Source organism: Tyto alba, unplaced genomic scaffold, assembly GCF_018691265.1.
Source record: "Tyto alba isolate M040663 unplaced genomic scaffold, T.alba_DEE_v4.0 Super-Scaffold_45, whole genome shotgun sequence".
NCBI lineage: Eukaryota > Metazoa > Chordata > Aves > Strigiformes > Tytonidae > Tyto > Tyto alba.
The window spans coordinates 41,151,213-41,178,819 of record NW_024881321.1 but is presented as its reverse complement, the minus strand read 5'-3'; the positions used below and the strand labels follow the sequence as shown (position 1 = coordinate 41,178,819).

General features: G+C 40.3%; 1 protein-coding gene across 5 annotated transcripts; it reads left to right on the top strand.

The window, feature by feature from the left end:
* Nucleotides 1–11: 11 nt before the first annotated feature.
* On the top strand, nt 12–27,607 carry LOC104356295 (interleukin-1 receptor type 1). 5 transcript variants are annotated; one of them, XM_042806241.1, is made up of 14 exons: nt 12–78; nt 1,422–1,500; nt 3,491–3,592; nt 4,841–4,907; nt 6,580–6,811; nt 8,843–9,032; nt 10,086–10,260; nt 11,500–11,565; nt 15,445–15,565; nt 18,530–18,675; nt 21,353–21,496; nt 22,562–22,726; nt 24,157–25,082; nt 27,309–27,607. In XM_042806241.1, the coding sequence occupies exons 4-13, from the start codon at nt 4,847–4,849 to the stop codon at nt 24,531–24,533; spliced, it is 1,677 nt and encodes a 558-aa protein (XP_042662175.1). In that variant the 5' UTR covers nt 12–78; nt 1,422–1,500; nt 3,491–3,592; nt 4,841–4,846; the 3' UTR covers nt 24,534–25,082; nt 27,309–27,607. The 5 variants fall into 5 exon arrangements, with proteins under 5 accessions (XP_042662175.1, XP_042662176.1, XP_042662172.1 ...); XM_042806242.1 differs by having other exon boundaries at nt 3,491–3,756; nt 6,583–6,811; XM_042806238.1 differs by having other exon boundaries at nt 3,491–3,756.

Sequence of the window (27,607 nt, the reverse complement as noted above, 5' to 3'; positions counted from 1 at the left end):
GGGAGGGGCGAGGCGGGGCCTGCTCCCGCCGGCGGCGTGGTGCGGGCCGGGCCGGCGAGGTGTGGGGAGCGGGCAGAGGTGAGGAGGGGGGCGCGGGGCGGCCGCCTCGGTGCTTTCCGGGGCTCGGCTCGGCTCGGCTCGGCTCGGCTCGGCCCCGCTCGGCCCGGCTCGGCCCGGCTCGGCCCGGCTCGGCTCGGCGGGCAGCGGGGGTGTCCGGCTGCGGCGAGGGGCCTGGCGGCAGCGGGGCTTCTTTTCCTTCCCCGCGTGTTTTTTTTTTTCCTTTCCCGCGTGTCGTCTCCGGCCGCTCCGCCACCCCGTTTGCCGCCTGTGGGGCAGCGTGAGGAGCGGGCGGTGGCGGCAGGGCCCCCTCTGGCCCCGCGTCCCCCGGGCTCCTCGGCAGGTAGTCTGCAGCGCTGGTGGTTCCCCCAAAACCCACGCCAAACCCTGCGGTTTCTGTTAATTTCGGGCGTGTTCTGAGGCCGTTTGTTTTGAGGCGCGGTGTGTTCGCCCAGTGCCGCTACCCCGGCGTGTGACTGCTGGTTTTCCCGCTTTTGTGGCACCGAATAGCTTCCTTGGGAGTCATTTTTTTTTTTTTTAATTATTATTTTGCATTCGTGCCTGCTTCCTCGTTGTGTATCGCGTTATACAAACCCAGGTAGGAAGTACGGTACAAGAATGAAGACTGGGAGTGCTGACCGCTAGCACATTTTTGTAAAGTACTTGTAACAGGAAGCAGGATAAAGCTTGGCGTAAATCTTCTTGACCCGGCAAAACGCTACAGCAACTATTTATTGCATAACTCTGATCAAACAGGGGCTCTTTTTTAACCCTTCGCGTGACGACAGGATCAAGGCTTTGGGTGAGAGAGATGCCTGCAGAAATCCCAGCAGCAAACCTGGCGAGGAGCTGCCCCGGGAGCCCGGGCAGCCACAGCTGGGTGGGCGTGAGCCAGCTCTCCGTGAAAAGCTGCTGAGCTGAATCAGGGCTCCGGTTTGGTTCCAGCATCAGCTCTTCAGTTTGGAGAGTTTTCGTCAGGGACCCGAGCAAAATGCTGGATGCGCTTTGGTTTTCTGCTTCGTAAATTTGGCAACCGCACGCTTGTCTGGCGCGGACTGTTTGTATGTGCTTGGATTCTCGGGAACCAGGTTGGAGTTGCTAAAATGAACACGCTTGCCTTTGATACGGATTGTGAAATTGGAGTGCTGTAAAAGCTGAGAAATTGGCATAAAACTGGCACAAAAATTGTTTTATAATGCAGAGTCGTTAATTCAGATGTTTTAAATTAATCCTTAAATGATAAATACCCATTACTTTCTGCTTGTAAACAATGTTACCAATTTCCTCCCTCTCCCCCTAAGAGTAATTTTTTAATGCTTTGCACTGATGCATTAAAGTCCTCATCACTTACTTTATATTGACAGGTATCAGGAGAAATGACATAGAAAATTCTTCGAAGTGCTGACTGCGAAATGAGCTCCTTCCACTTGATGCTGAAAGGAGGTATTGTTTCCAATTTATTTGAATACTGATAAGATCACTTCTTTCAAGGTGGTTTGGATGCTCTCATTACCTCCAGTTTGAGGTGAGGTGGGTAGACTGCATTGTACTACTTTTTTTTTTTCCCTCCTCCTGTGCTTTGGTGAAAGTTGAGGGAGTAACTATAACAAACATTTTGTTCAGAGTTAGAGCAGTTAATACTTTTCCTTGAAGCTGAACTGGAATTTAGCTTATAAAGCTTTAACTATTGCAGGCTTCTTTGTGAATATTATTCTTTGACATCCATGACTTCATTCTGATGTGGCTTCAGCACAATGTTTTGGATATCAGGTTTTCCTTAAAGGTATGACTTTGGTAGTCCTGCAACTTGTAGGATTGTCTGGAAAGGAGACATTTAAGGACTAAAGTTTGTGGTCACTACTTCAGTGTCAGAATACCACAGTGGATGACCAGATCCACTTCTGGAGGGTGCTTGTGCATCATTTTGTGTGACTTGGAGTTCACGCATGCCCTTGTAAAATGATCAGCTGCATTTTTTTTATATATTGACTACGTTAGACAGGAAAGTTGGGACCTCAGGGAAGCAGTAGACTGGAAACAAGGTATAGTCTGTTAGAAGTTTTATCTTGCTTTGCTGTCGTGGTTTAATCCTGGTAGGCTGCTTAACAGCTTATTCCTGTCGTCAGGAGTAAGCTCAACGAGGAACAAGATGTGAGCTGTATGAATTGTGGTAGGCTGAATCTTGCCTTGGTGGTTGTACTTTGGAGCAAGTGGGCATACATGGGTTTGCTTCTCCACGCTCTCCCCCCCACCCCACCCATTTCAATTAAACTTTATTAAGGTTTTACTTGAAAAGTTAATGCAGTTCTTTCACATAGGTATGCCGCTAAATTGGGGCACTTTACACCTCTGTGCTGTCATGTTTGCAGAGATGATAATGAGTTGCGTTTGAACCGCAATTTTTGTATTCTTCTGTACGGCTCAAAGGCTAAGGATCTGTCGGTCACCCTTTCTGTAATGAGTCCCTGTTGACTGTGATCAGTACTGAGAGCCACTTAAATTAACAGCTACGTGCTGATACACAATTGAGGGACTTGGATGCTTTCTATGCTACTCTCTTGAGCGTTTTATCATTGTGTTGGCCTTTGCAAGGATCTGTCACGTCCATGTGTTTGTAAATTATTTACAAGTAAAATCTCTTAAAAATTGGAGACAGGAAATTTGGAAAACAAAGATACAGCTATGTATTTTTACACAGCTTCCTGAAGGACAAGTTTGCTAATTCTGCTGCATGGAGACTTAGGACCCAATATGTCTCTAAGCCTGTTCTTATGGTATTTAAAGTTGGCAGTGTGCCTAAGGCAGGTAAAAGGACAAGTTCTGTGAAGACAGACACCTGCAAAGAACAAAATGTCAGTATCTTAAATTAAGTCCCTGTGTTTTCTATTTCTGTTTTCAAGATGGTAATTTCAGAAATTTGAGGGAGTAGTAGTTGTATTTTAATTATGGGAAGATAAATATTAGGGAAGTAACTTGGAAATCAAACCTCTTATTTTTTAGTAGCTTGAACCACAGACATGATTGGTTGGTGGTGTGGGGTTTTGTTGTTTGTTGTGTTTTCTTTTTTTCCTCCTTTTTTTTTTCTCAAAAGACTTCATGTACCTCTTTCCTTTGAGCACAACAAGCTTTCAAAGTGATTGCTTATGTCTGGTTTTGTTGCTTGCTTGACACCTGTGTAATGTTATCTTATTTTTGACAGAAACTTCATTTTCCAAAGGTCTTTGCTAGAATTCTTGGTCAATCTTTACTGCAAGTTTTGTTGTGGCTCTTTTGTTTTAAGTAATCTCTCTGGTGTAGGCAGAGGGATGCTCTTACTTTTACATTTAGGATGTCTGTATAAAATGTGGTTTTGTATGTTGATGCTGGTGTCCAAATGATATGTTTTGTAAAATCCTTTTTCCCTTTCTCCACTCCTCTTCTCTACTGCTTACAGGTAAACTGAAACTCCAAGAATGATGATCAGCTCATTGGCAAGTTACAGGAAAACCACATACAAGGCAACTAAATAGAAGCTATGGTATGATTGCTTTGTCAGGTAAAGTGTCCGAAAGAAGTACATACTTGGAGGCTGTTACACTGAGGTGTTGAACTCTGCAGTGTGTGTCCCTCCCTACTACCCCAACACTTCTGCATATGAAATGTTTCAGATGAAGGAGCTGGTGTGGCTTGTCACTAAAGTGAACTACATTGGATAGAAAAGTAAGTCAAGGCCGTGTGTGTTTTTCAGGGAGTACCATCTCCCAGCCATTTCTAGCTGGGTAGAAGGCATGTATTATCTAGGACCTGTGCAATGAATGTTCTGCAGTGGAATGCTGTGTGGGAAACCAGATTGTTCTAAAGTGAGAGGCAGCAGCATGCAAAATAGTCAGGAACTGAGTAAAGGCAAGACAGCTAAATGCAGACCTTAACCTACAAGGAGCTGTCAGAAAGGAAAGAGGTTAAGCGTTTGCCAGCTGGCTGACAGTAGAAGGCTTGGGGAGGGTTCTGATGACATCTTGCCAAGAAAAAGCAGGCGCATCTGAGAGGGAAGCAGGACTTGGTTAAGATTGAGAGGTTTCATGGAAGCTGCTTGTGGGCCATGAGGGCAGTGTGTGTCTGTTCAGTCATGTCTTTGTTGGAGAAAGCTGTGAAGCATACCTGAGGTGTGAAGTGAAACTACAATTCTGGAATGCTTTGTTTTGTGTCTGACCACAGCAGTTCATACTGGCTGCGGTTTCCACACACGTTTGACTTTAGGCACCAGCTTAAGTGCCACATCACGCTGGAGTTACAGTGTGCTTGTCCTCCTGCAAAGAACTACAAGTTCATCTACTCTTAAAAGCAGTGCTGCCTTAACTGTAAGAGAACAGTTCAGAAAATGAAACCTCATAAATCTCTGTGATTGTGTCACTGTTGTAAACATGTGGAAGGAGGAGTAGCTTAATCAAGCTCAGTTTCTAAATTATACGGTATAGCTTAAATCACTGTATGCTAGCATGACTTGTTTGTGCTAGAGGGTTTGGGGTTTTTATTTTTTGGCTTAACTATGCTGGCAAAAGAAAATTACACTTTATGCAAGAGTTATTCCAGTAGAAAGCTGAAAACTGAGCAGCCATCTGTGAAGACCAACAGTTGCTGTAGTTGAAATCTTCGAAGGCTGGGCCTACATTACCAAATCCATTTTTTCCCTCCCCAAGATGACTAATGCTTCTTCTGATTTTTTTTAAGGAGTAATGCAGGGTGCAGAGGACAGTGCAGCTTGAACACTCTTACCACACTAATGGAAAAAAATTATTTTTTTCAGCAAAAGATGACATCTACATTTTTGCTCATTGGTCATCTCATTCTACTGATACCTATGTTCAGTGCTGGTAAGTTAATTACATTGCTGAAATTACCATTTTAAAAAAGAAAACCTGCAAAGCATGAATTGTGTGTTTTTTAGTAGAAAATAATTGCTGAGAGCAAGTAGTGGATTTGGGGTTTGTTTTTGCTTCAGCGTATTGAAGATATGCTGAGTGCCTCTTCTTGGGTTGAAGTTGCACTGGGGATGGAATGGGCAAATTGACATAAATATTTTTAAAACTAGCCACATAAATTTAGGGTACTGAGGCTTTGATTAGCTGTTCCCTGATTCCTGTGAAGAAAGTCCAAAGATATTGGCTTCCTTGATAGAGCTGATGAATGCCTTCTTTGAGACATGCTGTAGCTATGGTCTTGAAAGCACTAGGGTTCAGTTTCCTTTACAATTAATTCGTAATATTTTTAATGGTAGATCTGATTTTTCAATAAAGTTTAGGATTACATAAATTAATGATGCTTGGTTTGCTGCTCTTGGCATAAGCAGTCTAGTATTCATATCTCTGAATTAGTTTAAGCTGCATAGGGACCTAGTTGGAAATCTTTAGGTTAGGTGGTAGGAAGATGGTGGGACTGGAAAGATTACTGAAGACCTTTTTATTTTTAAATTGAATACATTAGCTTTGTATTTTTACAGTCATTCAGCGAGATTTGTAAAATCAGTTCAGTCAGTTGTTTTGCAGTTTCATAGGAATTCATGCATGTGTATGCAAAAATTTGGAAGCTTTTAAAATCTGCTTTATGCTCAACTGGTATTCTCCACGTAACTTTCACTTGCAGATTTGGGCTTTCGATGACTTCTTGCTGTATCTGTCCTTTTTTCTGGTATTTTTTTTGGCTCATGTCTAAAAAAGCTGCTTGCTAGGCTGCATGATTGTGTCTTGTCAACGTGCTATGCAGCCATAATTATAAAAACTCTGTTTATGCTTACCTTTTATGTGATGTTCAGAATAATGTTGATAGATTAAAGGGCCTTTTGGATAAAGATGACAGAAATTGAAAATGTAGTAAGGAACTAATACATTATAGTCAAGACTTCTTAATCTAAATAGTGGTCTTCTCCAAATTTCCTTTGTATTATGACATGTTGGTTCACTGACTTCTTTGTGTTGAGATCTTGATCTCATTCCATACTGTCTGGTGCTTCAGGTCAAAAACAATCTTTTTTTTTTTTTTTTCCCCCTCTTTTTTTTTTTTCTCCTTTTTTTTGGGCCTCACAGTCAATGGCCAGAGTACTGTGAGGCGCTCTGCACTGCTACTGCTTGCACCATGCTTTTCATAGATAGTATCTAAATTAAGATTCTTGTAATTCTGCAAAAAGTACTAACATACTCAAAGAACTAGGACGTGACAGGTGAGTTGTGAAGCTTGTATTGCCTGGTGAATCCTGTGTATCTTTTTACAGCCTGATTTGCACTGAGGCTATTGGATTTACACGTGCTTGTTGCTGACTACCTTAATAGAGGGATGTTGTGGCTTAAGCTTTGTAACCTATGTGTGTTAGACCCTCAACTGGAAGGTTCTAAACAAACAAAAGATGGTGGCCTTGCGATGTTTTAGTGGGAATTTGTTACAGAAAGTTTATTTTCTAATTCTGTGTAACCTGGAATGAATATTAATACTTCTAAAACATACAAGTGTACAAATTAAAGGCATTAATTTTTTTCTTATTTTTTTTAATAGAAGAATGCATTATTTGTGATTACTTTGTGCTTGATGAAGAGCCTACAGCTATTAGTTGCCCAATAATTACATTGCCAGTGCTTCACTCTGATTACAATCTGACGTGGTATAAAAATGGTAGTGCTACACCAATAGCCACAGAGAGAGATGCCAGGATCCACCAGCGAGAGGGCTTGCTTTGGTTTATCCCTGCAATGATGGAAGATTCTGGACTTTATGAATGTGATGTAAGGTAAGGAAGGGATGAAGGAAGGAAACAATTGGGTTTCTAATGCTTACAAGTGTAATAATGTATTTGTGGAACTTGAGTGTACAGAATTTTTTGGTTTAGGTAGAGAGCTTACCTCAGTTACAAGCACTGTTTTGACCATGCTTTTTGTTTGAGTGCTGCTTTTTTTTTTTTTTTCCTCCCACATATGTAGCATTGCAAAAATGGTTCATACAGAAGACTTTATCTTAAAGCATGATAATATTAACAGTGGTCTGTGTGGGTTGGTTGTTTGTTTTGGATGAAATGTAAGGTCACAGGGAAAAATCTCACCTGCTTCAGCTTTTCCTGTGTTCAGATTGCTGTTTGACGCTGACAGATCAGAACATTTCAGTTTCTTCATTGAACAGGGTTAAATGGAAGAAGGATGTAAGAGGAGCAAACTCTACATTTTATGCAGTATCACCACATGCAAACTTTCCGGAAAGCTTAGCAACTTCTTGTGAATTCTTTTAGAAATGTACAAATTAAAAGATAGAAAACCATTCTTATGTTTTATTTTAAAACATCACCAGATGTTACTGGTCAAAAATGAGAATGCATGTGAAAAGCAAAGCAATGTGGTAGACAGTTTTAGAGACAGTGAAAGTAATGTGTCCCTAGTACTGCTCAAAAGATCTGACTGCTCAGAGAAGACAAAAACAAAACTAAATTATTTTCACTTCTTCAGTACTTTAAAACTCTTGCCCTATTTACAGCTCAGATTAGTGCACTGGACTTCGCCACTTCAGGTGGTCAAATCTCACTTATAATGGCTGAAATTCACCATGTGCTGAACAGGAAATTAATTTTGGGAAGGCAAACAGAAGTTGTTCTTTTCCTCATGCTCTTGCCACAGCACACTGAGAACAGCCAATGCAGGATTTTTGGGTGACCCCAGATTTGTTTTAGTAGGGTATAGTTACTTGTACTGGTGTGCATACAGTATACCAGTTATGCTGAAGGGATTTGGGTTGTCAACGTAGTAACAGTGATCAGCAAAAGCTTTCAGTGTAGTCAGTGGTTGCAGGTCATTGCACCTTCTTGCTCCAGAGTCAATAATGAAGCTGAAATTGGAAGCCAGAAGAAATGTAATCCTTTTAAATGCGTAGCTTTGAAGAATTTTAATTTAGTTTTTCCTGCTATGTTTCTAGTTACTCTGAGATGTGATCCTGTTGGCACCTCACATCCCTAGTTTGCATAATGTCAGCAGGACAAAAAAACACTTCCTAAAGTTCAACTGTAGGCTACGTTTTTGTGCATCAGTCACTTAAACCTTAATTACAGAGCTTGTCAAGGTGCAGTACAGAGAAGTTGGAGCCAGGACTGTCAAAACATGCAGTTCACTCTTCTGGAAACTTCTCTCTTAGCCTAGCATTGAGAAATAAATAGTTGAGTAATGAATTAATAGAGAGTATTCCTTTACTTCTGGCATAGGCTCCTCGTTTCTAGTGCCATGTCTCCTCTGCAGAGCTACTGTATCACAAATTCACGTGAGCACTTGGTGTGATGTAGTTTCAAGTTAACATTGCACCTTGATGTATATGTTATTCAAAAGCTTTGTCTCTCTTATGCTGAGTCACAGCCTGGGTTTTTTTGGTATGTCCCTCCAAGGAATGCTGAGATGAACCTGTCTTCTCCTATTCATTTGACACCGAGGGTGTGTTCCAGTGCAGATATGTTTTGGGTTACCCTGCACTACCATGTGCTGGCAAATGTAGTGCTAAAAATGGTGAGGCTGGGTTGGTGCTGTGGGGTCCTGGCATCCCCTCTGTTGCTTCCAGAGCAGACCCCACTGCTGCTCACAACCTAAAGTCAGAGCTTATTCCCATCTCTCGGTCTGGAACAGGGGGTGAGGAGCTGAGGGTGGTGTTTAAGGGCTAGGGGGGCTGTAGCAGGGCTGTTAGAGGCAAGGCTGATGGAGATGCTGAAGTCCCTCTCTGTAAACTCCCTGACTTGCTGGAAACAAGGAACCTTAATGTTAATGACCTGACTTTTCTGTTGTTCTAATTACAGGAGCCTTAACCACTCTAACAAAAAAACTATAAATTTAACAGTTTTTAAGAACGATAACAGTTTGTGTTTTAATGGAAAAATGAAGTTTGATCAAAAAGTGATGAGCTCAAATACTGGAAAGATTATATGCCCTGATCTAGAACATTTTAAAGATGAAGACAATAATCAGCCTGAAGTACACTGGTATAAGGTATTTATGAGTGTGTATTTCAGTTATTCTGAAATACGCTATTTAAAATGTGTTATGAAATAACTGTGAAAAGCATATTTTGGAAGGGAAGGTTTATTTTCTCTACAGTCTAAGTAAGGTGTCTATCTTGCTGCACTATTGGGGAGGTGTAAAGAGGTATGGGAGGCATATTTTTTAAAAAAAAAACCAATTGTCCGTTTTTGTTGTGGAAGTTTTTTCAGAGTCAAAAACATGTGTTTTGGTTTATTGATTTGTGAAAATCTAGTTTATTCTTTGATTATTTTATGTAGGTAACAAGCTTAAAAACTTGCATGTTTCCTTAAATACAAGGCTCTGCATAATTATTTCAGTTAGGACAAGCCTGATATTCTGCCCACCTGTTGATCATGGTGTGGTGTTTTTATGCCTCTTGCTCTGATTCTGCCAAAATACTCTGTAGACTATGCAAGTTTAGAAACATGTATTTTGTCCATATTAAGGTAAAATTCTAAAGTAGTTCAACTTTTAATTCTGATATTAAAGTAGCTACATGGGCCTGAACATGTAAAATAAACTTGGTGTTGCATCTATGCATCTTCTTTTGAGATTAAATTATTTTAGTCTGCTTATAGGCCAGGGAAGAGAAGGAAGTTTTTCACTGTATTTGCATTAGCACAGAAACAGTAATACAGCCAACAGCACGAGGCACTGCTACAGCAGCTCTCATTCATCTCAGTGAAGTAGGATGCAGGCACATATTCTCATAAACTCTGCTACATTCATAAAAATTTTTATTACAGTTCAGATAGATAACTGTCAAGCTATTGAACTAAGGCAGTGAACTAAAACACAGCATTTGAAAACCTAAAGGATTGGCTGCAGTGATTTTAAAAAGTGCAAATGTGGCAAGATGTCATCAGGCTTCATGTAGTGATACTTGGATAAGAACCCACATCGTGGCTTTCAAAAAAAAAAATCTGTATTTGGCAAGTATTTTAATAATCAGTAGAGTTCAGTAACTTAAGTGTCAGATTATTAGTTCCCTTAAATCACAGGTACTTTTGATATATGTAGGAGTGTAAGCCTGGATTTCTTGAAGACAAGCGACTTCTTTTGGCAGAGGGTGAAAATGCTGTCTTGATTCACAACGTAACTGTGCAGGACAGAGGAAACTACACATGCCGTATGGTATACACATATATGGGGAAACAATATAATGTTTCACGAACTGTGAGTCTAGAGGTTAAAGGTAAGTGCATTGAAATTACTCTCTTTGGCCCTGATCTAAATATTTGTATGCAGGCATAAGCTATAAGCGTATGCAGGCATGTTACTATTCCACTCTGTGAAATTAGGGTTGCAAATCTTCTTTAGTTAAGTTTTTCCTGAATATAAAATTAAAGAATAATGCATGTTGCTACCCTTGAGCGTTGTTTCTGAGGAAGAATTGTCATGGGGAAATGAGAAATGTGGAGTTAGGAATAAGAATTAGAAGGAAGCAGCGGTTACTGGGGTGTGTGTGGAGAGCATTTTTGCTAAAAGAGATAATGCACCATTAAATTAAACAAATTATTAAAAAAAAAAAAATTCCTGTCGGTTGTTTGGTTTTCTTTTTGCTGGTACCATCACAGCAAAACACCTGCTTGTGGCCCCGTTGATGAACGTGCTTACAAAGTTCACTGGAATATCATTTGATGGTAAAGGAGATGTGACAAGCTGTATAAATACTGGGAAGTTGTTAAATCTTCTTCTGGAAAGGATTGGCTTTCTGGTGGCACTTGGTTGTACTTTTCTGCACACAGGACTCAGCACTGGCTGTCTCTCTCTCTCAGTACTGTCTTTTATTGGTGTGATCATTGTGATTGCATCTTTGTAGGCAGCATTGCTGATGACCTGTCCAGTATCACGATAGTAGTCCTATCAGAAAAGTTGTCTAGAGGTAGAGTGTCCATTATTTTAGATTACACTAAAATTCTGACTTCAGATAGGTGACACAAGAACAGTGGGTCGTTAGCAGCAAGTCTGTACATTGTACAGAACGATACAGTTGCAGCCCAGTTTAAGTGTGTGCTTGTTCACCCTTTTACTTAAATAGATAGTCACCTGATCTGGGAGGTCATTGATATAATCCCTATTTCTCTTCCTTATCCATCTCTCTGACAAAATTAGTCGCATTATTAGGTTTTGTTTTTATTTTCTGGTTTTGTATTACTTTGATATCAACTTCCAGTAAATTTGAGATTTCTTTTAAAGTATTTTTAAGGTAAGTCAAAGCCTTTTGTTAACTTGGAAGCTATAGTAGAATAATTTGGATAGAGTACATCAAATATTCTGAGATATTTTCTGTTGTAAATTTGAAACTGGTAGTAAGTATGGCACTACAACAGCACCAAACAATAAACCAAAACTATTGTAAAACTATCAGTTGAATTAAGTTGTGAAACTCTTCTTTGCCTGAAGATTTTCTTTTTCTATTTGTTTCTGTTAGAAAGACCACAGCAGATGAGTCCAGAATTTATTTATCCAAAGAACAATACAATTGAAGTAGAACTTGGTAAGTAGTGACTATTTAAGAAGTCATTAACATTCAGTAGAACAAATAAGATCCTGTTTTTTCTGAAATATCAAGTGAACAGTTTCACTGACTTCAGCAAGACTGGGAGATAGGCACATGGGTTGAGGATAACTGGAGGACGGATAATAGAACATGATTCCTGCAAGTCATTTGTAGGGGGAATAACTGTGTGCCTCATATTGGAGTCTCTTGACCAGCAGTGTTGGGTGGACTGCATTTTTTATTTTATTTTTTTTAAATTATTGCCACCTGTCCTTTGTACCACTTCTCAGTGTCTGTGTCTTGACATATCCTCAGTATCTGTGGAAATATGGTTACATATATGTACCACGCTAGAATAGTTATCAGTTGACCAGTTCAGTAGTTTTTCTTCCTCCTGTATGTTTCCTGTCTCCTTTCCCTCTCTGCAACCTGGATTTTATTCCTGATTCTAGGGGATTAAAATGTTTCAGATACTGATTTTTTGAGAAACAGTGAGCAGCTAGTTGATGGATATCCCAAGTATTGCTTATCTTAGAAATTTCTTAAATAAGAGATTCTGGATATAAGGAATAACTTCTTCCCAGTGAGGCCAGCCAGGCAGTTGTGTAGTTGGTGTCCTTGGAGGTTGTGGAACCCAACCCAACTGGATAAAGTTCTGAGCAGCCTGGTCTGACCTCAGAGCTGGCCCTGCTTTGCGCAGGAAACGGGGAGTAGAGACCTCCCAAAGTCCCTTCCAACCTCAATTATGCTGTGATTCTATAGGCGAAGAGTATCATATGCAAATCTTTTCCTAAGCAAGCCTGTAATTTTTGCTCTCATTTTGCAGCAAGGCGAACTGTTTCAAACAAAGTATTTGATTAAAAAGGGCATTAACTGATTGATTTTGGAGAAGTGTGTTTGGCTGTTTACAGGAATTTCCTAGTACAGGATCAAAGCTGTTTCGCAATCTTTTGAGGAAGGATTATTACCAATTAGATCATTAGAGAAGCCCTGAGGAAAGGTTTTGCTGGGGCTCTGGCACTGTATGGGAGCTGAGGCCAGAGCAATGTGGATTATTCTTATGTACATCACACTGATGATAGTCCCACATAACACAGCTACTTTTGCTGCTGCTTTTTCTGACATGGAGCTTGTAAATACTGTGTATATCAAGTGTTCTCTTCTCATGTTGAGGCTTCATGCTTCTTTTCACATCATGTGAAACACATTGGCCCAAATTCTGGCTGTGTGTATGGTATTAAGCTGACGTGAACAACACTGAAATACTGTTGGGTTTTGTGGTTTTGTTGGTTTGTTTGTGGCTGTTTTCTGCTGCAGTTGTTTTAGGGCTTTGCATTTGTTTAGTTTTGATGTTTGTTTTTGGGTTGTTTGGTTTTTTTGTTGTTTTTTTTTTTTTTTTTTCCTTTTCAACCTCAGCAGCTTGTGAAAGATATCTCATTCTGAAGTTGCCAGGTTCTGGTGAGGATCAGTAGATTTTGACCAGAAGAATGAATGAGATTTAACAGAAATTACGTTCCTCCAAAGTCCAGAAGGCCTTGTTTTAAACAGTGGGAATATTCAGGATCTGATACAAAAAGTATTATTTTATAGACTTACTGTTAGGCAGTCTTGAGATGGTTACTTAATTTTGTTGGAAATACTCTGAAATGGCTCAGTAGCCTCTTCTTCTCTGGTGATTACATCTTCTCTGGCTTCATTACAATTACATGCCTCAGAAACTTTATTTGTACTCTTCCACTCATAAGGAAATCTGTTCACCATATCTCAGACTGAAATAGGGAGACTTTCTGCAGTAATTTTTTACCTTACACAACCCTAATCTTTGTGTGAAAACTTTTCTTTTCCTTTGTAATTGTAACTGTGAAAGAAATTAAGTAACATTACGGTGGGGCTTCCCTGTACTGCATCTTCCACCCATTAAAGTACCATGCAAATCTCATCCCTGGTTCTGACTGGTAATTAGTTATGACTTTCCATTTAATTCAGAGAAATTCTTATGAATGCAACCTGTACTTAGAAGAAGCCTGATCTACATAGGCCCTTAAAAGGCTCGTTAATTTACTGAAGACATCCTTTAGGATTTTCTTAATCCTTGATAGTGCTTGCTGAGAAAATGGATAATTGAGCAATTATTAGTCCAGGGGCTGCCTGTGACTCTTGGCCTATATTAAGATGTGTTACGGGACATCTTGTTTAGCCTCCTTATTTTAGAATAGCATTTGGTCCATATTTGTTATGGCTTGGACACTGCATTAATTAAAAGTTGCTGGTGTATTACTGGATGCCTTAGACCAGCTAAAATGAACAAACCTTGGTTGCCCTACAGACATTCAGAAAGCAGTCACATATGGGACTAAAAGGAGACACAAAGCCTCCATTCACAAAGTGAGTTTATTGTGCCTACTGAATAACTACAAATGATGCCCTACTACAGGAGAACCCTTTAAAATAAGTTGTTAAAGTGGTTGGTTTGGTTTTGTTTTGTTTTTACAAAGGCACTGCCATTCAAAAGTAATATTCTCTGTTCAGTACCTTTAACGGGATGCTGGGGAAAAAAAAAAATCTTCGCTGCTATTAAATGTCTGGCTGTGGGGCAGAATCTGGAAACACCTGTATGCTTTTTGAATGAGAGATGGCAGGAGAAGGTTGTGTAGAAACTGAACAGTACATTACTGAATGTATGGAAACGGAGGGCATGGAACACTTGAGGGGTTTTCTACCATTCACAATGGTGTGCAATGCACTAAACCATATCTTTAGAAAAATTCATTATTGTGGTGGAAGGCTGTGAGGGAAGACATTGGGGAGCATCTGTGATTTCTGTGTGAACTCTTCTTTGAGTAACTGCTTTGCATGTGAGCTAAAGGTTTATTCCATACTTTTGATAGAGACTGTCCCTTGGTGGAAGCATCTAGATCTGATGTGGTTCTAGGAAACGAAACACTGAGATCTTTACATAGGTGAACTGAGAGCCCACCTTCTATCAAATCATAACTTCCGTGGGTAAAATGCAGAATGAAAGGACTCCAAGAAAGCTGCTTACCTTCCTGTAAATGGAGCTCTCTGAGGTACCTTGGCAATAAACACATTCTGCAGCTTGGCTTGCTTTCTTAATACTGAGGCATTCTGTAAGATCTGGACTCTCGGTGGCAAAGGAGCTGAGTGACAGGTGAGCTTGCTCAGGGAGCAGAGTGTGAGAGTTTTCAGAAACCATCCCAGTGGACAGTGTTGGCTAAAAGACTCTGATCTGGAGTAAAAATATGGGTGGTTACTGAGAATGGGATTTAGTGCCAGGGCATAGTTGTCTACACGTGGGTATCTGCATATGAGCTATGGTCCTTAATTCATGCTATGATCAGTGAGGACTCAATTCAGTTGCCTACACATAGATGTCCAGTGCTGTTTTGGGTGGCCTAGCTACTCTAGCAGTGCAGGTCTCTTGAAGATCTGGAATCCTATCTGCCAGCTCCATAAGGATGCCTTGGATGCCAGAGAGCATCTCTGATGGCACCATACTGTGTACATGCAACTGAACTGAGACCTGGAGATCTTTCAGTGGAGTCTGGAAAGCCATGCAGTTGATAAGGTCCAGGTGCCTATTTTTAATGTGAGTGGACTTCAGCAGAGCTGAACTCTTACTAGCTTAGGCGTATAGCTTACATGTAGACGTGAACATTTAGACATCTACATTTAGAGTGGAATTTATATTCAGATCAGAGACACCCAAGTGTGGATTACAAATGGGTTTTAAGGACTCTGCTTTTTATAAGGTAAGTGAGTTTTTCAATATCCCTCCTTTTCCCAGCTGTTCCCCGATCACTTGATCCTGTTTCTGTTACCAGACCTTCAATTGCCGTATTTAAATGTTTTTTGTAGGCTCTCATGTAGTTATGGAATGTAATATATCAAGTGGCATAAATGGCTTGATTCCATTCTGGCAAGTTAATGATGAGGATGTTGATAGCTTTGATAGCACCTACAGGGAGCAGTTTTATGAGTAAGTATCTTTATAAATTGAATTGTAAGTGCATTTGTAGATGAAGTAATCTGCAGTAATTTGCAGTGATTTCACCATAAAGTTTACTAGTCAAATGTCAGTAGTCATGGAAAGACTGATTAGAAGTCTGCATCAAATACCTTATATTCTTATTGCTTGTTTTTTTTAAAAAAATAAAGATTTTGTTATAAATACTGATGTATCTGATACAAATGTAATGAAGCAGTCATATGTTCGTTTTTATAATGCTGCTGTGAAACATAATTTTGCAAGGTTTATTTATGCATTTGTTCTTATGCAATCCTTTTTGCTAATAGATTAAAGCCTGCTCTCTATCATTAATACGGGAAGGATAGATTGTTCAAAAAATCACCCAACTTATTTTTATTTGTGAAGTTGGTCCTTTTCTAAGTACAGACAGAGCTGCTAATCTTCAAGAACACAAAGCAGAAGCTCTTGTTACAGGACATTTTAGGTTTGGGGATTTTTTTTCTTATGTTCAGAAAAATTAAGCACAAGCTGATAAAACCAGCAATTCTTTCAAGGGAGCAGGACCTTTGTTACTCAGTGACTGGTCTATGTTGTAGCAGAGTGTGGATGTACTGTTTACTTTCTCATTGTATTTAACAGCAGTGATTGATACAACCTTTAAAATGTAGTGCAAATGAAGGAAAACAAATCTCAGCTGATCAGTTCACACTCCTGCAGAAGCATTGCTGTCTCCACCAAGCACCATCAGCAGTGCAAAATAGGGCCAGAGAGTTAGGCTGCACACTGCTTTCAGAATTGTCTTTTTCATTCATCTGTATCTGGCCTCCAGAAGGAATCTTAGTTCTGCTTTGTCCCCAGGTTCCTTTAGGGGGAATTATTACTTTTCATTATAAATCTGTATACTTGGTTATTTGCCTATAAATATTAGGGCCCCAGCTTATGATTGCTGAGGCACAACTAAGTCCATTATTTTTAGGACCTGAAGTTTCTCAGCTTTACCATTAAGACACATGTGCAGGCATTTGAAGTTATAATAACTGGAGCTTCTGCTGAAACCAACTTGGTACTGCTATTAAAGATATTTTCCTGGAAAGGACTTAATATATTTAACTTAAAGCAATTCTCTGTTAAGATTTTTGGCTTGCTTGGAAGTGATCTCCATTTCTAATCACTACCTTGCCTGATAATCTTCCCATGCCAGAGATGGAGATGTACAAAATACGTCCTGTGCAAGTTCTAATTAGGATTAATAGTTCAAAGTAAATTATCCAGTATCAGAGAGCTGAATCTAATTGCAATAATAATGTTTTATTTCAAAAAAATAGTAGCAATTTCTCAGCAATTAAATTTGTGAAGCATTTGCTCATAGCAAAGGACAGTAGGAATAGCCAATATTACAGACTTGAGGGCTTACACCGAGGAGGTAACTCTTTTCTCTGCTGGTAGGAAAGTTAAAACTGACTTGAACAAATCTGAACACACTGCATAATGATGAGGTTTGTATTGGCATCCCATGACAGAAGTTGCTGGCAAGTATTTATATAAAAGAAATTGGTTCTTCAGGATGTTCTGCAAAATTAGTTTTCCTCCTTGAGTACATAAGGTGATGTCACTTTGGTATATAGAGTAAGAGGTGAGTTTGTAGGTACCTTCCTGCTGCGTCCCTTTCCATCTTACACTTGTAAATCTACCTCAGAGCAGGATGGTATTTAGCAGAATAGGACATTATATCTTCAAACCTCTTGTGGCAAAAAGCATTGGCCATAAAGGTAGTATCACCATGTTTGTTGTCATTTGACACCAGGGTCACCCAGCTTTTGTGAATTCTGTTCATAATTATTTCCTAAGTTGGTTGGTGCCATTGACTGTGGACACTGTGGGCTCAAGGAATCTGTTAGTATGCTTAGAAGGGTTTTGGCTTCATCATCGGTATAAAGAATCCTGGAAGATGATTTTTCACTTGGCACTTTTTTTACTAGTTTGAATTATCTTTCATTCACAAAATCATTTAGGTTGGAAGGGACCTCTTCAGATTGCCTAGTCCAGCCCCCCTGCTCAAGCAGGGTCAGACAGAGCAGGCTGCTCAGGGCTGTGTCCAGTTGGGTTTTGAATATTGCCACAGGTGGAGACTTCACAACTTCTCTGGGCAACCTGTTCCAGTGTTTGACCACCCTGACAGTAAAAAAGTGTTCACATAGAGTATCAGATGGGAAGCTGTTTCAATTTGTGCGCATTGTCTCTCGTCCCGTCAGCGGGCACTGCTGAAAGGAGCCTGGCTGCCTCCTCTCCACTCTCTCCAGTCAGGTATTTGCACACATTGATAAGATCCACCCCCAACCCCTGCCCCTGAGTCTTCTCCAGGCTTGAACAGTCCTTGTTCTCTCATATGACACATACTCCACACCCTTAATCATTTTCACAGCCCTGCGCTGGGCTTTCTCCAGTAAATCCATACATCTCTCGTACTGGGGAGCGCAGAACCGGCCCCACTGCTCCAGGTCTGATCTCGCTGGTGCCGAGTAGAGAGGAAGGGGCATCTCCCTCAACAGCTGGCAGTGCTCTTAGTGCAGTCCAGGGTGCTGATTATTCCTCCTCAGGGGCAGGATTTGCATCTTGCTCTGAACTTCATGAAGTTCCTGTCAGCCCATTTCTACAGCCTGTCAAGGTTCCTCTGGATGGCAGCACAACCCTCTGGTGTTTTGAGTTTTGTTATCATCTGCAAAACTGCTAATGGTGCATTCTGTCCCACTCGGCAAAAAAACCCAACGACCCAATGTGTGTGGAAAATGCCAAATCACCTCTGGTCGTGAAGCTGTTTGCTACAGGGGTCATATTTACTGTACTTCAATGGCTTCTTAGGTTTACAGAGGTAAAAAATGTATGTACTTGTGGATAGATGAATATATCCCATTTTAAGCACCGATATTTCAGTTTCTCTACAGATGTTTCCTTTTTACCCTTTTTTAATGACAGAGAGGGGATGCCTCATGGACTTGCTGTATCTGGAACAAAATTTAACATTTCAGAAGTGAAAGTAAAGGATTATGCTTATAAATTTTTCTGTCACTTCATATATGGTTCTCAACAATTTACAGCCTACATCAAACTGGAATGTCCAGGTAAGAGGCCTTGTCTTGCTAAAATGGTGATCAGTGATGTTACAGTGACAGTCACTTTGACAACACCCTACGTAGAGCTAAAACTGCATGGTGTACAGTTGTGCAAAGTGGGAAATGCAGCTCAATACCTTTGTGCTTTTGTTTGTCATATTCTTAGCAAAATTAGAGAAAATAGCACTTTTAATTTGCTTTGTCTGCTCTCATTCAGTGTTTTAGGAAACATTAATGAAAGACTCCAATTTATATGAAGCAAGTATGAGACCTCAGTGGAATACTGTGCTTCATTTTACACACTTGTATTTAAAGAAGCATGTGGATCAGAGGAGACTGTGTGTCTAGAAGAGCAGTGAAAGCAGTCAATTCTCTTTTAGAGATGGGGGGAAGATGTAACTAAGTATGGAACAGACTGTCTAAAGGACATGAATATATGGACCTCGTTGTCCTATCCTTCAGTAACAAACAATGGGCTCAGATTGCCAGGAGAAAGAAAAAAGAAATAAAATCTATTTATATAGTAGGAGAAATACTAACAGTGATGATAGTGAAGGAATGAAGTAGATTGCTTGGAAAGGGTATGGGCTTTTCATTACTGATGCATGTGCTGTGTTATTACCGTCTAGACAGGCCCATGCATGTTGGTTGGGAGCATCCTGCTACTTGTTGGAGACTCCAGTCTTGTGCTTAGAGGCAAGGATAAGTTTGACCTACTGCTGGCTAGCATGAAGTTGGTTGTTTGTTTTTTTTGTAAATGCCTTTAAGGGTGAAGTGAGCTTTAAAACCTCAGATGCAAGGTTGAAGAAATTAATTATTTTTAATTTAGAAACAAATACATGGAAAAGCAAATCACCAGATATAAGTGCCCATTTTTTTTTTTAAATTTAGCTGCAGAAGAGCCTCAGAACTTGTATGAGTTGAGTTTGTCAACTGTGAGCCAATCCTTTGACAAATTTTCAAACTTACCTTTAGCTGGCCACATTGTAAACAAATAATTGACTGAAAGTGAATCTGAGCTCTAGCTTGTTACATAACTAAGTTCTTCATAAATATTGTCAGGGTGGAATTTAACCTCAGAAATTCTTTAATATGCGTGCACTAAAAAATGCAGTTTGTGGACAGTGTTTGTTTTAAGGACAACAAATCTATTGAGGACAACAAATTAGTAGGTTTAGTGACAGGTTTTTAAAGAGGTGTCATGGTTTGAGCTCAGAGGACAACTGAGCACCATGCAGCTGGTCACTCCTCTTTCTCTTCCAGCGATGAGAAGGGACAAATGAGCCAGGCTTGGGGTTAGAGATAGGACCGGGAGGGGCAGATCACTCATTATGGTCACAGGCAAAAGGCAGACTCGTTAGGAGAGGAAAAAAAAAGAACATACATTTATTACAGACACTAACAACACGTAACAGAGTAGGACAGTGAGAAGCATTGCCACATCTTGAGAACACCTTCCCCGCACCCCTCCCTTCTTCCCGGGCTCAGCTCTGCTCCCGATATCTCTACTTCCTCCTCCAGGGGCGCAGGGGCAGGGAATGGGGGGTGCAGTCAGTGCTGCCACTTCTGCCATCTTCAGTGGGGGGAGCTCCTGAAACTTGTTCCCCCTGGTCCATCGTGGTCCCCCTCTCACAGCAGACAGTCCTCCACAAACTTTCTCCGACTTGAATCCCTCCCACGGGCCGCAGTGTTCCCCACACTGCTCCGTCATGGGTCACCAACTTTCTCCAACTGGATTCCCTCCCACGGCTGCAGCCCTTCCCGAGCTGTTCCGGTGTGGGACACCCCCGCATGCTGCAATCCTCCCAGCACTGAATTACAGCAGCGGGGCTGCCTTTTCCCACGAGACCCCGGCCTTCTTTGGGCACAGAACCTTGAACAATCAGGCGAAACACAGGCCATAAATCAATGTCTGCTCCACCGTAGATCTCCATGGGTGGCAGGGGGGCCGCCCTGCCGTCTCCCCACAGGATACAGGGGGGTCTCTGCTCCGGCACACCTCCCCCCTCCTTTCTTCCTCCGTTCCTCCACTGACCTTGGTGTTCACGCAGCTGCAGCAACTCCTCCTCCCAAGTCCCCCTGCATGTCACCACGTCCCTTCTTAAATATGTTATCACAGAGGCGCAGCTGATGGGCTCAATTTCCCAAACAGAAGTGGAGCTGACGTGGAGCTGGGGGAGCTTCGAGAAGCTTCTCACAGGGGGCCACCCCTACAGCCCCCTCCCCTGCTGCCAACCCCCCCCCCCCCACACTCACTCAAACCCAGGAGAAGAGGCTAGAGACAGTGGAAGGCTGGTTGGTCTGGGGGGAATAGCATGGTCAGAAAATCACCTCCCCACCTCTGACTTCATTGCTTTCTGACTGATAAAATTTTCTACAAGAATTCTCACTCTACTGCTGCACTGGGGTATATGTCAATATTTTTGGTGTTTCAGCTGAAGAGTAGCCTCATTTGTCACATTGCTAAGGTATCTTTTCTCTGAAAGATAAAAGCAGGCTTGTCAACTAACAGTATTTGCAGAAAGCATATATGAAAAACTTTGTCCTATTCATTTGTTCCTTTTTTTTTTTTTTTTTTTTAATATTTTAATGACTAAACCACTTTGAACATGTCTTTTGTCTTTCTCTGGTTCTAGTATGTAACTCTTTTGTTTGTTTCATCTCTTCTCATTCCATTCTACTGCAGCTCGGAACGTGCAGGGTTACTTAATTGGAGGAGGAGTTTCTTTAATATTTTTAGTATTTTTTACTCTCTTTATCTACAAGATCTTCAGAATTGATATTGTTCTTTGGTATCGGGATTCCTGCCATCCTTTCCTGGGTAAAAAAGGTATGTTTGTGTAACAGTGCTGTGTGTTGTAACGAGCCTCTGCTTTCCCTTGCAAAGCAGTGAGTTAACCTTTTGGAGTGTGATTGGTCTTCCTTGGGATTTTTGAAAGGGTAACATACTTTTAGGATGCTTAGAACTAATTCAGATAACAAAAGCATCTGCAGGGGAAAAATCAGCAACTTTCCAGGAATCCAGTACTATTATTCCTTTCCCTGAAGACCCACTTCAGTGCTTTGAATGCTGTTCCGACAGCAGTTGTTCAGATTTCTTTTAATTGCTGTTCTGGCAGAAAACAGTAATACAGTGGAATTGTTGGGTGTTTTCTATTTTCCATAGATGAGCCAGGACAAATATCACTTGTTTTCTATTTGAAGGCACTTCTCATAATTTGCAGAAAGTAAAATACCTGGCATTCAGAAAAATATTGATAGGGGTGCTGTCTATGAGAGTGTGCTGAAGTATGGGTCATTTCCAAACATCTGAGAGAAAGTAGATGGCTAGAGAAACAGAAAATATCTTCCAGAGGTACTGAGGTTCTATTACATTTCTTTGAAGTCTCTAACATTTGGTCTGAGAAGTTTGTTCCAAAATATCTAGTACAATTCAGACCTTGAAATTTGGCAAATACTTTGTTTTTGTTTTCATGCCTAAGTGGTTGCTGTGTTTTGAAATGCCAGGTTACAAAAATGATCTATGAGTTACATGGCAGCTGGAATTTTAAGTATTCAATGATACTACTGGAACAACTATTTTCCAAATAATTCAGTGATAATATTTTTTTATTTAGGATTTAAAAAAAAATATTCAAACCTTCTTAATTTTGCAGGTCTCTCCTACCTATTCAGATCCAGCATACTGAATTCTAGAAGGCCTGATTCTACAAATATTTCAGGCTTAGTATAAATGCTTTATATACGTGCTTAGATAATAGCAGGATCAGGACCTAAAACAATGATTCATGTAGGGAACAAACAGAATTTAGAGATTTTTGTTGTTGTTGTTTGCTTGCTTGCTTTTGTGTCTTTAGAATCCATTTTTATATTACTCCTGTTGCTTACTCTTCAGTTTCAGATGGAAAGATCTATGATGCTTACGTTCTTTATCCAAGGAACAGAGCAAGCTGCTTGTATTCATCAGATATTTTTGCTCTGAAGATACTGCCAGAGGTCTTAGAAAGACAGTGTGGATATAACCTCTTCATATTTGGGAGGGATGATTTACCAGGAGAGGGTAAGCTATCTGAAGACAAATTACACTCAAGTTTTCTCACTGGCAGCTGCAAATACAACTCGGAAACAGTCATTCAATCAGATGTGGTTCCAAATACCTCTCACCATCAAATGAGGAATGGTTTTCTTATTCTCTCCGATATCTGGCTAGCCTAGACATCTGAAGGTGGGAGGATACTGAGGGGAAGAGGAGTTGAAATTGTGGCTGTGAACGAGGACTAATGGCAGGAAGCGTGTGGAAAAGTAGGTCTCGTCAGTGATGTGAAAAGAGCCCGTTGCTTTGAGGTGCTGTTTGACAGGATGGCCTCTCTGTTGTTTCACTTCTACTTGCTCTGAGAATTGTTGTCAAACCAGCGGGATGCCATAAAGAGTATAATGGATGGTTAGACAGTGCAGGTGGAAAAAAAAAAAAAGAATACAAAGCAACACCGAGTTGTCAGGAACCATCAGCTGTATTAAAGACTACTTGTCCCTAGTGAAAGTTCATACAAAGCATTGCCTTCATTGCAAGGCTTTTAAGAATTACAAGGATTTTAAAATCCTTGTGGAGGTTTCCTCTGCGTGCATATGCACATCAAATTTAAATTTCTAGCATCTGACACTGAAGATGGCAAAGTCTGTCCCACTGACTGCTTATGTCAGGTGAAATGATGGAAGTCTTCTGAATCATTCCCAGACTTATGATTTTAAAAACTGAGACTGAATAAATTTGCAGAGTAGGCCTTAAATATAAGTTTTTGTTAAAAAAAACAATTGGATGTGAACAAACTGTCATGAGGTGTTTCATGAATCACTTACCTTTGAAGTCTTTTGGTAGTGGTTTAAGAAAGAAGGGTTCCCTGAGAAGTAGCATCTAAAGTGCTGCTTGCTTTTTCCAGCTTGAAAAAATGCAGTAATCTCTTCTCAGGGTTAACCTGTATTTATTTTTTTCTTTTTTTTTGTGGTATTTGCTGTATTTTGCTGTTTTAGAATTAGTTGTCTGGAATGCCACTGAAGGGAGGATTCTTTGCTTTGTCTTCCACTTACATGTAACGAAAAGCAGTTGAGCATATCAGAACAAGCTGTATAAGGAAAAGTCGTAGTTTTATCTAGGCCTATGGTTTTGGAATTTTTTTTTTTTTTGCAATTGCACCTATGATGGTAATAAAATGGCATTAGCAAGATAAGTAGTAGATGGTTGGTAGCTCTTCTCTGTTTATGTAAAACAAGAATACAGACATGCAGTTTGATGGGGTCAGATTGTGTTGCATTGGGCAAATCTCTACTTGTTGGCTAACCCAATGTCACTTCTTGCATGCTCTTATCCTTTCCCTATGTGTGAGGTAAAGTGTGTTGGCTCAAGTATCAAGCAGTGAATGACCCAGCTGCAATGTGTTGGTAACAAAAAATAGAAACATACAGCCCTAATTTTGAAAACCTTTTTCTCTACAGCTGTGATCAGCATTGCTGATGAAAAAATGCGTCAAAGTAGAAGAGTGATAATTGTTTTAGTACCAGAACCCTCCAGTTACAGTATTCTAGAAGATGTGTCTGAAAAGCAGCTAGCCATTTATAATGCTCTTATCCAAGAAGGCATTAAAGTAATTCTCATTGAACTTGAAAAAATAGAAGATTATGCAACCATGCCAGAATCCATCAGGTATGTTAAGCAAAAGCATGGGGCTATCCGATGGAAAGGGGACTTCTCGGAAAGGTCTCACTCAGCAAGTACCAGATTCTGGAAGAAGGTGCGCTACCACATGCCATCCAGAAGAAACAGATCTTCATCAGGATTACATTTGTTACCCAAGAACTTTAATTCTTCCTAAATAACAAAAGAAAAATGACACTCAATGACTAATTCAGTTCACACAGTTGGTGATGGATTGATTGAAGGTCACATGTATCTGTTTTCTGCAGACAATCTTACCCAAATTTTCTGGACTGAAGGTACTACAACGTAATCTACAGATGTGAATCATTTTTTCTTGTGGCCAGATCAATAGAACGCCTTGAAATGTCATCAATAGCACAGTGATGACATGGAAACCACACAGGAAGTACACAAGGCCTTCACTTGCACTGTGATTTGGTGGAATTATTTTGGTATTAAAAACGGAAGGGGAAAAAAACTATCAAAAAACCCGGAAAACTTGGGTTTTGCAATTAAAGGTTGAATATGAAGGGAACTATATTAATTATAATTGTGATATTATGTAATGGGCATGGCTGATGCCGGTCAATATTTTTGTTTCAATTTTTTTAATGAAATGACACAAAATTTTCTTTTGTTACAAGTTTGTTATTCGCCTTGTTCAGTTTGCTGAAAGATAAATCCCTCTGGTACTGCATCACTGTGTTATCATCCAAGAGAAAAGGTAAGAGACAATCCCAGTCCCCCCAAAAAGTGCAATTAAACCTGACAAACCTCATCTTTTTTACATTTGTAAAGAATTGTACCATTTTTAGTCACTTGTCCCATGCAGACATTGTAAAAATACCATTGTAATGCTATACTGAGTCAAAAAATTAATCTGCAAAGGTGTGTTTTGTTTTTTTTTTTTTTTTCATTCCAGCTAAGCAGTGTAATGTATTTGTTCTTATTTTACCCAAGTGGAACAATTAGCTAATGGCACAGACTCTCTCATGGGGAGTACAAATGGTTGGCTTCCTCTTGCCTTACCTTAAGGACCCGATCAAGGGGCTTCAGGGCACCCACTTCTCATGGGTCCCTGAAGGAGAGCAAGTCTTCCCTCCTGTTCCCAGCCAGCGTGCTGGTTCTAGCATTTGTCAGCTCTGAAAACTGGAGCTGGCTGAACAGACTAATGTGGAAGAAATTGTCTTCTTGGGATCGTTTTCTTCCAGATTAGTGAGTTTATGTGGTTTCCATAGGGTTCAGAATGCAATGGGAGGAGAAAAGGGGTGGTGGGACCATGCTTTTTGGCTCCAGATGTGCTTAGAAAATACCAGTACTCTTAGAAAATGCCCAGTACTCTTTAAAGTGAGAGAGAGAGGTGCCTGGTGTTGCCCCCTGCACCTGCTTGCTTTTCTGCTTCCCCTCTGCCCTGATGATGTGAGTAATCTCAGGTGACTGTGTACTGAATTTGGCTGAGGCTGGATGAGTTGCTTCCAAACAGCTGTTTGGGAAAGGAAATTTCTAAAACTTACTGTGAATGTTGAATCCTTTCTTTCCTTCTTTTTTTTTTTTTTTTTTTTAACCAATATTATGCATGCCACAATCGTTAATTCTGAAGTCATGTTTGACTTGTGTATAGGCAGTGATGTAGTTTATAATGATCAATTCTTCTTTCAGGGGAGGGAATTTATTTGATTGATTTTTAAAAAATTATCTGTTTAATGCCATGTTTATAGCTATGAATTTTATAGGAGCAGGAGACATGAAAGCCAAATAGCCGGTGCTTTTCAGTCTGTCCTTGAAAGTTATATTTTCAAGTTATGAGATCTAGTTGTATATGGAAGCTTCAGGATTTGACTGTTACTGTTTTTAACTGCTGCTTACAATTCTGAATTCCTCTGTGTGTCCTATCAGCTTCTCTCTTGCAGCACTTTTTGCTCTCCTCCCATTCAAACTCCAGCCTATCTTTGCCCACGCAGCTCCATTATCTTGGAACAAGCAATTTAACATTGTACTCCATCACTCTCCAAGCTGTCCTCAACGGCTGTTGCTAATACAGTATTAGGCAGATGTTTTCCCATTGAGTTGGTCCTTTGATATCTCTACTTGTTCATCTGAAAATACTCACGTTCTGCATCTTTCAGAATTTGTCTACTCCTTTTGACACTGCAGTGTTGGCTTTTTCGTCTTTCATGGCGCAAGCATTTATCTTATGCCTCCATCTTCAACCAAACAAAACTGATAAAGTGAGGTGCCACCCCACAGAAGAACTGCCCAGTAAACATGGGATGTTGTGGCCCTGGTGTTCTGCCTGATAAGTGACAAAACCAATGGGAATAGGTTCCTCTCCCACCCAAAGTGCTTTGATTGCCCCAGTGTATGCTGAAATCTTGAAACTCTCCTTCCGAGAGCCAGTACCTTCTGATCTTTGTGAGTTGAGTGTGTACTTGTCCAGAATGGAATAAGAATCCCTTCATTTTGGGATAGGAGGGAAAAAAAGCATTTGAAACATCAGGTTATTTCAAACTGTCACGGTACTGGAGCGTTTTACTGATGAATGTGATGTGTGTATAGCCCAATGTACATGCCTATATTCTGTTCTCATTCTGTGTTTTAGTCAAGACATAAGTGTCAAGGGAGGATCAGTTCTGGTCATGGAGTGTGCCACATTCACTTAGCCGTTGCGCACAGTCTGCTTTTAAATATGGTGTGTGTTCAGTGGCAGCCTGTTGTAGGGTAAAAGAGCCTTGAGATCCATCTGAAGTTGCTGAGATCCATCTGAGCAAGGCTCATCGTTATGGTTCACATCGATAGGAAAATTCAGTAGGACAGAAGCAGTAAGGTTTGGTCACTGAACTCTTCTGTAAGATGATCCCTGTATCAAATATGAAGACTAGACACTGGAAATATGGTTTTTGTACTCTGAGAACTAGAGTATAATACTGACTTTGTGCTTCCACCTTGACAGCTCGCAGTATGCAGGCCAGCCAACAGAGTTCCAGCGACCTCGGGCCTCCGGAATTACTTTTGCTGACTGGAATAGATCGAATGAAAAACTGCTACTTGTTATCCCTACTTTTAGGGATATTCTACTGAGCCAAAATACTGTTGTTTGTTTGTTTGTTTTTTTTTTTTTTTTTAGATTTGTTCCTTTTGATATATTTATACAAACGATGCTAAGGTTTTCATGTGTGTTATGTAAAGGCACTTTGAAGAAAGGTCCATTTTTTCATTCAATAAAGGCACTACATTTTTTTTTTTCTTGCA